The sequence below is a fragment of the Dunckerocampus dactyliophorus genome, chromosome 14, assembly GCF_027744805.1.
Source record: "Dunckerocampus dactyliophorus isolate RoL2022-P2 chromosome 14, RoL_Ddac_1.1, whole genome shotgun sequence".
Classification (NCBI taxonomy): Eukaryota; Metazoa; Chordata; class Actinopteri; order Syngnathiformes; family Syngnathidae; genus Dunckerocampus; species Dunckerocampus dactyliophorus.
In genome coordinates, this window is record NC_072832.1 from 16517501 (window position 1) to 16529037 (window position 11537).

Sequence of the window (11537 nt, forward strand, 5' to 3'; positions counted from 1 at the left end):
AATAAAGACGTCTTATTCAAGGTTTCCACTACATGCAAATCGTGGCGCACCGCCACTACAAAATAAAAGCCGCCAAACCTTAAAATGATTTCTTTTTTTAAACTTGAAAACAATGTTAAGTAATATAATGTATGAATGCATTGACTGCATATGCTATATAGATACATATATTGCTTATTATTTATGCACCTATTAACCACACTTACTTTGAAAACAATTTAAAATATCATACAAATGTTTCAGTGCGCTTTACTTTGATGTATGCCCGTTTGGCACTTGCGTATGTGTCACCAGATAAAAGTAGGTGTCTTGTGTTGATGTTCACTTTGTTCACTTTGTTCCTTTATTATCGTGAGGATGAAAAACAGTCCGTAAAATGTGTCATCAATTGACGACAGCTTGTCACAGGCTAAGCCACCATGTGAGATCGCTCACATTTCAGTATCATTCAACTTTCTGGCATCTTTGTTTACACATTTTGCCTGGCTCTCACTGGCGGCAGCTAGCTAGCTCGTTTTTGTCCCACAGGGGAGCTAGAAGTGGCTATCAAGTTCATGCTAACTTACTTTTTTAAAAGTGTCAGTTAATAGTCTTGCTCTCTTGTTATCATTATAATACTTATGGCTTGTCTTCAAAACACTAGATGTGTGTCTTAAGTTGTTCAACATAAACACGTACAGGTACCGTAGCTTTTATGCTATCAGTAGCTCACCAGCTGATGTTGAGTGGTTCACCAAAGAATATTTGCTTCACCTCTTAGAATTTTTACAAGTGTTCTATTCAAACATGGCGCCTGTATTTAATGACAAATGAGCACACCGAGTGGAGCTGTGCTTTGTAAAAAAAGTACAATTTAAATGTTGGCAGTCACATAAAACCCAAATAGCTCACCTCTCCTTTCTTTTTGTCAGAGTAGTTTTAATAGTGCTACAAGTTGGATACACCTGTGTTATCATAACCCTGATAAATAATCTAATCATTTTGAGCTAAAAAATATATTATTGAACAATTAATTTCCCATGTATTCTTATTCCTCTAAAACAGGCATAAAATTAAATTTAGGTTTGTGTCAAATAGTACAACATTTGTACTTTTGTACTAGTCACATAGTACTATTGGACTAAATAGGTCAGGTAACAAAAGGAGGCTTGACATTGTAGGCTCTCACTTTAAGTGCTCTTAGCAACATTGCCATGAATGAACAGTTTTGCAATGTTCTGGGTTCATGTTCTGCTGGTTGTTGAAAAATGTTAAATAAATAAGTTAATAAATAAATAAACAAGTCATAAGAATTGTTATTTTTCATAATAAAAAAAAAAATTGTAGACGCAGCAGTGGCAAGACACAAGCGGCGGCAGTTCCATGCAGCCCACCACCACAGCTTCAGAAAACCCTGGGGGAAACCCTGTTATTACAAGAAAAAAATGTACAAGAAGAAAGTTCAAATATTTGTCAAACAAAAAGGAGCAAAAAAGTGTAAATTAAGGAGAAAAGTTTATATTAATAATACGCTTTGTGACTCATAACACAAAGCTTTAATGTAAAAAAAATGTCTTTGCCTATCTAAATGGGTTGGTCTAAAAAAAAAATGTAAAAGTAGCCCCAGCATCCTTTTGATTTTTTTCAGAATGCGGCCCTTGGTGGAAAAACTTTGGACACCCCTTGTCTAAGTCTATTACTCGATTAATCAGAACAACAAGCTTCAGATTAATCGACTAAGAAAATAGTTAGTTGCAGCCCTAGCTGGCGGCATCAACGCCTGAGTGACCGCAATCTGCGAGCACAATGGTGCAGCGTATTGACAGTGGGAAGTTGGATCATTCCCACCACCCCCGGACTGCAGAATTTTTCTTGCGTGGGTGGAGGAATTTCCCTAATTTTCTGGAAAATGTCACTTATTTTCGAAAGCAAAGGTTGACAGGTGTGCCGATGCAGTGGGTGGATCTTAACAGAGTTTGTGTGGAATGGTGTAAGATACCAGAGTTCTCTCCGACTTTTGAACTGATGTAAGATAAGGATGTTTAAGCTATTTTATGGCAGAAGAAGCTTGGACGTGCAGCACCTGCACCTCTATCTTAATGCACAAATAATGTGAACACTCCAGTCAGTATGTGGTCCCGCTTCCCACTCTGCTTTGTGCGGCTGATCTTGCCAAACCTGAATGTTATCCCGAGAGGCATGTGTGACTGCAGGATTGGGTTTACATTCTGTGTTCAGTGGCATCCCTCTCCTTTTCATTCATTCAAATCCTCTGATATACTCAAATAATTGCACAACCTGCCCAAAGTGCATTGTTGTGGAGTGTACTTAAACTCGAGCAAGTTGTGCTAAGTTAAGATATTATCTTTGTGAACCTTAAGCTTCCTTCTATCAGATTGTAGCTGAGGCACCCATCCTATCACAGCTATTGTGTCATAAAATTCCCACTGCACAAATGATTTTATTTGACTTTTACCTTTGCTTTGATTAAAACCAAAAGCTTTAGGTCAGATATACGTCAACATTTTTTTTTTATGTGATTTTGACACTGACATTGATGCAGAATGATTGCAACACTCCCCAGTGTTGATTGACAGTCCGGCTATAGGGAGGAGTCAGCTGACAAACTTTACTCACTCTCCCATCTGGAGGAAGAGGAGCACTGCAGAGTGTGTGCCGTATACACTCAGCAAAGTGCTGACGGTGTTTGTGTGAGGTGGAAAACTGATCTCTGTCGAGCCAACAATGCCTCCTGATGTAAGTACAAGTACATCACCAGCCTTTACATCCATTATAATAGTGGATCATGTCATTGTTTATTCATGTGTGTGAGTGGAGACCATCTCTCCTTGCTGCATATATTTGGATGGTAACTGGAACTGTGTTTTTGAAGGAACACAGCTATAAAGTTCAATATGAATATACCGTTTATTAGGGGTGTCACGAGACACATTCCCGAGATAGGATCTGTGAGAATGAGGCGAGATGAGATTTTAACATTACTTTTAAGAAAAGTACAGTGAAAAAATATATGACAATATATTGCAATCTACTAGATTTAATTTATACTATGTTCCACTCTTCTGCACTCGGGGTGTAATGGTACACTAAAATTTAATTTGGTTGCACTATTTTTAATGCTTTGAAGAGCTATGTTCTTAACTATATTCAATTCTACAAATTCATGTTTGTCACAAAAGCTTTTTTTTTTTTTTAAAAAAAGGATTGGTATCGGATTGTATCGGCAAGACTATTAAAATATATATACTGTATATATATCTGATTGGATCGGAAGCCAAAAAATGTGGATCTGGACATCCCTAGTGTATACTACCGACACTGAGACAAAGAGACTGTTTGACTGACAAAAGGGCTCACTCCATTCATGCCGTTGTTCTATGGAACAAATGTGCCAAGGTGCTAAAACAAATGCTCAGAGTGAACTCTCTTCCTGCCTGTTTGGATGCATTTTCTGCATGTAAATCTATAAAAACATGTTTTGTGTTAACATTTGTGGCTTTCTGGAATGTATTAATTGTATGTACATTATTTCTTATGGTGAAAAATTAATTTGGTTATAGTTGGACCTTCTGAAACAAATTAATGATGCTAACCAGTCCAGAAATGCTCTCCTATTGGAAAAGTATTTGTGACAACACACTGTAATATTCAAGCCACATTAAGGTCACTCGTGTCTGTAAATATGTGTCTTCACCCAGAGTGCCTTGGAGGTGTACAAGGAGTTGGTGCTCCTCTACCTGGAGGAGGGCCGGCGGCAGGTGAACTCGCGCTGCGGGGAATTGGAGCCATGGCAAATCATCGGAGTGACATTGATTACCACACTGGGAGCGGTCTGGCTTAAAGGGTTTCTCTTCCAGCAAGAAAGTAAGCACGGCATAACACAATGTTAACAGAGGCGTGTCTATCCATATTCTAGCAAATGTCTACCTACTAGCAGAACTACCATTTACTTTTTCAAAGTCAATCACCTTGCATCTGAATTCCTCAGTTTTAAAATCAACGCCACCTATTGTACTGTTGAGTGGAAGTTGCTTAGAGTACGGTGGAAATAAACCAGATTAAGTGCTTTTTATCCCCTCAGACATGTGATTGTGTGCTGCTGTCTGGTTCTTTTTGGTAAATAGGTCTCCTATCCAGAATGAAGAAGCAGTGCTTTCGACTCATCAGAAAAATACCCTTTGTTGGCGGGGCGGTAAGTGCACTGACGTCATGTGTCGTCTGAACCTCTTATATGAGTCATGGCTGATACGTGCAGAATAGAGGAGAGGGGGACCTTTGGCACATTTAGAATTGTACGCTGGAGATAACATGTAGCAACTTGTTGTCATTGCCATCATATACGGCCATCTGACATAAAGCTTTGACAACGCGCTGAACATGATATCACAGATGGTCTTTTCACCTAATAATCTGTAAAAGTAACACTGTGATCTCACGACAGATTCAGAGCCAGCTGAACAAGGCATTAGACGACATGTCTGCAAGCCTGTGTACTCTGAAGAACGGGATGAGCTATACTAAAAAGCTACCGTCCAAAGGTCTCACACAGAGTCAAGTGTTGGACAAAATCAGCGAGTACCAAACACTGAGTAAGTTCTACTAACTTTACAATCTACTACTGTGGATTGCGTTCCTGAAAAGATTATGTGTTGTTGCAGACGAGGTGCAGTGGGAGAAAGGGTGTGTTTCGGGCGCAGTCTACTGGGGTGATGAAAACCTAACTAAACTCCTGGTGAAGGTATGGCTCACGCACATTTTATAGCCTCCAGGGCACCCAGGGCATTATAGGTTCCACTCTATAATATATACAGTATGTTGTTTTTTCAAGTTCTTCACTGTAAGGCTGTACCATTCCACTCAAAAGATCACTTTTTCACCACACTTGTGCTCATGCCAGACTTTTTTCCTTTGTTTTTTGTCCACATATTCCCTTGTTTTTGCTCAAAGGTGTATGGAGATTTTGCATGGAGCAATCCACTTCACCCAGACATCTTTCCCGGTGTGAGAAAGATGGAGGCCGAGGTCGTCAGAATGGCTTGCACACTTTTCCACGGTGGACCCAACTCGTGTGGCACAGTAAGCTAGTTCATTCCTCATGCAAAGTACAGGACTTTGATTTAACTTTATTGTTTTGTTTTGTTTTGTTTTGTTTTTTTGCTCAGGTGACTTCAGGAGGAACAGAGAGCATACTGATGGCATGCAAGGCGTACCGAGACATGGCATATGAACGAGGTGTCAAATATCCAGAAATGTAAGTTTATGGATTTTTTTGCAGTAATCCATCTTCTCCTTTGAGCAGCAATGTATTGAGAACATCTTCAAATAACTTTCACTGACTTATAACTAGAGATGTCTAATAATATCGGCCCTTCGAACTTATCAGCCGATATTGGCGGAAAAATGTAATATTTGTCAATATCGGTATTGTTTTTTTCCCTATAAAGAAAGCTGATATGGCCCTTTAAGCGCCACAAGCAACATTGCTGTCGCCATACTAGTCACCGTGCAGCATATACAATATATACATGTTCGGGGTGGCAGGCTGTGGTGGGTTGGCAAAACACAGCGGGGTAGTTCGCAGACATAAATGTAGACGCCACACGTTAATGTCGCCGCCATATTGGATGTGGCAAGAGTCAGAGCAGAGAAGATGGCTCGTTCATGTTCTGCAAACCAAACCCCACCAATAACATTTCACAGGTAAGACTTATCAATTACCTTTGATAGTGTTTGGCCCATAGACGGCCTGATTTGACCATTATAACATTTCATTCATTTTGAGAGCATAATTTGCAGACGTTGTGGAAAACACCGTATTCCCGTGAACAATTCATTCATTCATATTAGGGTTGGGTGATGATTTTTATATACCCGTATAAATTCTTCCAATGATAAGAAAATGACTTATACTGGTATTGTGAGGAAGATGGCGCCTCGGATGGCAGCCTCAGCCACTCGCTCTCTTGTGTGTTTTTTACACTTTTTTAAACTTCACATGCCTCTTTGCTGGTCACATACAGCAGAGACCAAATTTTAAATATTAACATGCATCGCGTATCATACCGTATTGTGGGGTACCCTGAGATTCCCAACCCTATTCCTAATACTTCATGCGGTGCAGCCCCACACAGACCCTACCTCCAGCGGCCCCTCCTAGGTTTTGTTTGAGACCCCTGCACTACACAGTGCCATAGGTAAGCTTACTTTTAAGAAAACATTATTTAGTTATATGGGTTAAGGTTTGTAGCTTTTTATACAAGACTCCTCTGAATTGAATTTTATATGGTAATTTTATCGTCTTATCGTGATACATCCCAAAAATGTTGTGATACACACTAAGGCCCATATCGCCCAACCCAAATTCATATGTCTGTGGGATAGGGGGGTATGTAAAAAAAAAATATGCGTAAATAGCTGCAGACAGACGCGGTAGTTTGCTTACGCGAGATGTTGTTTACAGCATCATAGAGAAGCTGATGCTGTATCCATTAGTTTCACAACAGATATGTGTTAATTCCACGACAGGAGATATGTGGTTTTACAGATTTCGGTATCTGTATCATTATTGGTTGATATCGGAATCGGAAATTGAGATTTGGACAATATTGGACATCCCTACTTATAATGAATCATAGACCACATATTGGTGGTTGATAATACTGACTGTCACCACGTTGCTAACGCTGCTAATGTTACAGCTCAGAGTTGTGTACAGTGGCACACGTTTGGTCAGATATGATGACTTGGCCTTTTGAGGCTTCTGATCAAGTCTTTGTTTGGTTCACAAATACATTCTACCACTTTATGCCGCACATTGGGCTAAGTAAATAATACTTAATAACTCCAGAAGGAACAAAAACACAATCTTCTGACTCAAAATGTCATCCAGTTTTCACTGAAAAACTAAATCCATTTAAAGGTGAAAACAACAAAAATTTTTAGTTTTGCTGGTAGCTGTGTCAGAATGGGATTTTCTTTTTTTGTCAAATTTTTTTCTTCTCAGCTGGTGCTTTGCTGATTTCGATCTTACATGGGGTTACGCAAATACATTTGTGGATCCCAGCATATTTGCGATTCAGAAGTCGGTACCCCACAAATTTGCAGAATTTTGATCAAAACATTTTTTTCTTTGTGGGAAAATGCACGGTTGCCAATAATTTAGAAGTGTGTGATGATGAAGCATATAATGTCAGCATAATACGTAACTGCATTAGAATGCAGCATACTGTCACAAGCTTGAGTTGCACAGGAAATGGTCATAGGCAGACTTCACCTTGCCGATAATAGCTTAGCAAATACACAGCACAAAAGAGCAGGGGGTCATCAACTCAAACCACTATCTCACTCACGGTGTGATCAGCACAAACACAAGGCATGCTGGAACGCCGACACACACACACACACACACACTTCCCCAACACGTATGGCGGGGATCTACTGTATGGCAATGGCTGTATGAAAGCTTCTTGTGGACTAATGTTGTGTTTTGTTGTCATTTGTGAAGTCTGGCACCAATTAGTGTCCATGCAGCCTTCGACAAAGCGGCACATTACTTCGGGATGAAACTTGTTCACATTCCACTCAATATGAAAACAATGCAAGTAGACGTCAAGGTGAGAAGAGGGTGCAAAGCCTCCTTTTGTTTGATTGCTGTAATGAGATGGTGGTATTGTTATTTCAACATTTCTCCGGTTTCACGTGAGCAAGGCTATGAAGAGAGCCATCAGCAAGAACACAGCCATGCTTGTGTGCTCGGCCCCCCAGTTTCCACACGGGATCATGGACCCCATTGAGGAAGTAGCAAAGGTCCGAAGCAAATTATTATGTTCTCTTGAAACTACAGAACTTCCTGTCTTACTCTCTCGCACTGTGTTTTACAGCTTGCTGTACGCTACAACCTCCCAATGCATGTGGATGCTTGTCTAGGCGGTTTTCTGATTGTCTTCATGGCCAAGGCGGGCTACACCCTTGCGCCGTTTGACTTCAGAGTAAAAGGTGTCACCAGCATCTCTGCAGACACACATAAGGTGAGAGATAAGCTGCTCCTTTTCCTTTACGACCTTTTAAACCTAACTTTACTATTGTTTCCTCCGTCCATACATCCATCCATTTTCGATGCCGCTTCTCCTCACTGTGGTCGGGGGGTATGCTGGAGCCTATCCCAGCTGACTTTGGGCGAAAGGCAGGGTACAGCGTGGACTGGTTGCCAGCCAATCGTAGGGAAATTATAGACAAACAACCATTCACACTTACATTTATATATGGACACTTTTAGAGTCAGTATTGTCTCCTGTTTGCTTTTTAATATGTCAACTTGGTTACATTTATATGTGTCACATTGATTCATTGAAATATACTACAGGTAGTCCTTGGTTTGCAACTATCTGTTATGAAGTTTTGTAGTTACGCACACGCTGCCATTAATGAGTTAAAATAATTTTGGTCTGTCAACATGAGACTCTTGCGAGCTAGTTACAGCAGAGGTCGAATACACACCACGCGCAGCACAAGAATGCGGCTATTGCTTTGTGCTGGGTGGAAAAATACAGTGTGTGCTTGTGCAGCCACACAGAGAAGAAGGATAACATCTCCTGTTAGTAAACATTTTGGACTTCATTATTCTCCCAAGCAGCAGTGCGCCACAGAAAAGGAAAGTGAAAATGAACATCATAAAAAGCTCAGGGAGAGGGGAAACGGCCTCAATATTGGCCGCTGTTGTGGTCCAAACTGCTCAATTGTTGCAACCATAATTATGGATCATTATTATTGAATACTAAATGCTACGGAGGTCATGGATTCCATGTGGTCTTACAAGGAGATGACCTGGAGGGAGAAGTTTTCATTCCAGACTAGCCTGGGACAAGGAGTTGTTATCTTTATTCTTGTTTAATTATTGTATTTATTACTGGTTTTTGTACGTACTTAATGTGTTCTGTGTACAGCGTGAGTGACTTTGCAGTTAATTTAGGTCTAAAAAACTTACACAAAAACTCGACTACTTCACAGTCGGAGAATGGAACCACCGTACTGTGCAAATGTTTTCCATCCATCCTTTTTCTATGCCGATTATCAGCTTACCCTTATTAGGGTAATGAGGGTATGGGGGTATGCTGGAGCCTACCCCAGATGACCTTGGACTGGTCGCCAGGCCATTGCAGGGCACATATAGACCAAGAACCATTCACACTCACATGGACAATTTAAAGTCGCCAATTAAGGGAAACCAGAATACCCGGAGAAAACCCACACACAGAGATACAGAGATGTCCAAGCGGAGATTCGATTCGAACCCAGGTCTTCCTGATCTCCTAACTGTGTGGCCAACATGCTAACCACTCAGCCACCATGCGGCACTACTAATTTTTAATCCTGCGTTTATCCCCGTTAATTGGTTCCAGAGCCGACCAGGATAAGTGAATTTCCGTGACGAAGGATTCCTTATTTACAAATGGAATATTTTCATAGTTAGAGCATAGAAAACCTGTTCACAACTTTCTAAATACGTTTTTTAACATTATTCGAGCCCTGCAGATATGCAATAACACCCCTATCGTCACCTTTACACTTGTATTACCCAATATAGTAGACATAATAACAAAATAAACCATATAAAACATAATTAAGACTTGTGCTCATGTGCGTTGCTGTAAATGTGTTCTGGTGCTAGGGGAGCTGAGTAGGTGGCAGACAGAAAGTAACGTCGCGTGTTCATAATTGAGTTTTAGCTTGGCGAGTTTCAGCTTGGCGTGGTTCACAGCCACAACGGCAGACCGTGTTTTTATGCGGGATTTTTATGCTGAGATAATGTGAGATAATTCAAGCCTGCAATAAAAGCCAGTTGTTCTGGAAATCAGGTGTGGTGCTTGTGTGTCTCACAGAATATTAAAGTAACATTACTGACACCTAGTGACCAGTGTAGAATATGGCATACCATCACATTGAATGCATCTGCTAAATGCCTTATATTATAGTTAATTTTGCCATTTTTATGGGCAAAAATGTGTGAAAATGATTAAATATGCATTTTTATAAAACTAATAATAACTGCATTCTCCTGTCTGAACGTCTTTGGCATTGGAATCTGTAACATCAAGCCGTGGTAAATCCAGATTTGAACTGGATGGCGTACTTGTCAGCAACTTAATTGAACAGATTGTAATTTTTGTGTTTACTGTAGGTTGGATTCTCATACGACCTTCTTGTTCAGAACGATTTCCTGTGTAGCCTTCGGAATAAGACAAATGTCACTTTGCTGTACGGAGCCCTTTGTTAATTTCCTCTGACTTTGTCTCTCCAGTATGGCTACGCCCCCAAAGGCTCCTCAGTGATCCTCTACAGTGATAAAAAGTACCGTCACTATCAGTACTTTGTGGCTCCAGACTGGCAGGGTGGAATCTACGCCTCGCCCTCGATAGCGGGCTCCAGGCCCGGAGGAATTGTTGCAGCCTGCTGGGCAACCATGATGCACATGGGAGAGAACGGATACGTGGACGCCACTCGGAAGATCATCTGCGTGGCACGCAAAATCAAAACAGAGTAAGTTCTGGACATGTCATATCTTTGATTAATCCCTCACCATGCAGTATGCAACATTTCTAACACTATTTTTGTTCCCTTTTTGACAGGATTAGAAAGATGAAAGGTGTGTTTGTGTTTGGGGATCCAGAGGTTTCAGTGGTAGCAATGGGCTCGGATGTTTTTGATATTTTCCGCCTGTCTAACGCACTGACGTCAAAGGGCTGGAATCTGAACACGCTGCAGTACCCATCCAGGTAAGCAGCAGCGCCTGGAATAATTGTTGCATAGTACCACAAGTGTTTGTCAGAGCCACAACGTTGCAATCTCTTCACAGCATCCACATTTGTTGCACACTTCTCCACACCCAGCCTGGAGTTGTGGAACGCTTTGTTAGTGACGTCAGAGAGCAGGTTGCCATCATCATGAAGAACCCTAAAGAGAAAACCACAGGAAAGGTGAGATGACACCTTCTGACACGAATAGCGCATATTAAATTCAATTAAACACGATGAGCTGAGTTAACAAGACGTGGTTTCGCCATGATTAACGTCGAGCGTTAATTAATTGTATTGTTAGATGAAATGAATAATTACATTTAATTAGTCGTATGACACTTATTTAGAATGGTGTCCCATTTGTGTAGTCGTTTGAGAACTACCTCAAAATGTGGACTAGTCTGAAAGCTTCATTTGACAGCTTTGCAACTACAGTGCAAGTTACAGTATCCTGCTAAGCCTGTCTCTCCGGTAGCATTGCCTCTGGGATGTTTTATTATCCTCTCAGTGTGTGACCCTTGGAAAAGTGTGTGTTAGCAGCCAACACTGTAAAATACCAGTTGTTGATACAGTAATCCTTCGCCACTTTGCGCTTCAAATTTTGTGGCTTCACTCTATCACGGTTTGCCAAAAATACAAAACAAATCATGCTGTTTGGTGTTTTGAATACAGCCTAATAATTGTTCCAAAAAATGCATTTTTCAGCACATTTGACATATTTTTTGCCTAAATTAAGCATTTTCA

At 40.7% G+C, this 11537-nt stretch overlaps 1 protein-coding gene across 2 annotated transcripts in view; it reads left to right on the forward strand.

Moving 5' to 3' along the window:
• sgpl1 (sphingosine-1-phosphate lyase 1) overlaps nucleotides 1-11537 on the forward strand; it is an 18422-nt gene that overhangs the window by 2923 nt on the left and 3962 nt on the right. The window contains exons 1-13 of one of the 2 annotated variants that reach the window (XM_054798128.1): nucleotides 1729-2736; nucleotides 3699-3864; nucleotides 4125-4192; nucleotides 4442-4589; nucleotides 4659-4738; nucleotides 4948-5076; nucleotides 5163-5251; nucleotides 7505-7613; nucleotides 7708-7806; nucleotides 7881-8027; nucleotides 10298-10536; nucleotides 10626-10772; nucleotides 10853-10973. In XM_054798128.1, the coding sequence (XP_054654103.1) occupies nucleotides 2725-2736; nucleotides 3699-3864; nucleotides 4125-4192; nucleotides 4442-4589; nucleotides 4659-4738; nucleotides 4948-5076; nucleotides 5163-5251; nucleotides 7505-7613; nucleotides 7708-7806; nucleotides 7881-8027; nucleotides 10298-10536; nucleotides 10626-10772; nucleotides 10853-10973 (1554 nt within the window). In that variant the 5' untranslated portion in view covers nucleotides 1729-2724. Of the gene's footprint in view, nucleotides 1-1728; nucleotides 2737-3698; nucleotides 3865-4124; nucleotides 4193-4441; nucleotides 4590-4658; nucleotides 4739-4947; nucleotides 5077-5162; nucleotides 5252-7504; nucleotides 7614-7707; nucleotides 7807-7880; nucleotides 8028-10297; nucleotides 10537-10625; nucleotides 10773-10852; nucleotides 10974-11537 lie in introns of those variants that run through there. The other variant, XM_054798127.1, reaches the window with a different exon arrangement.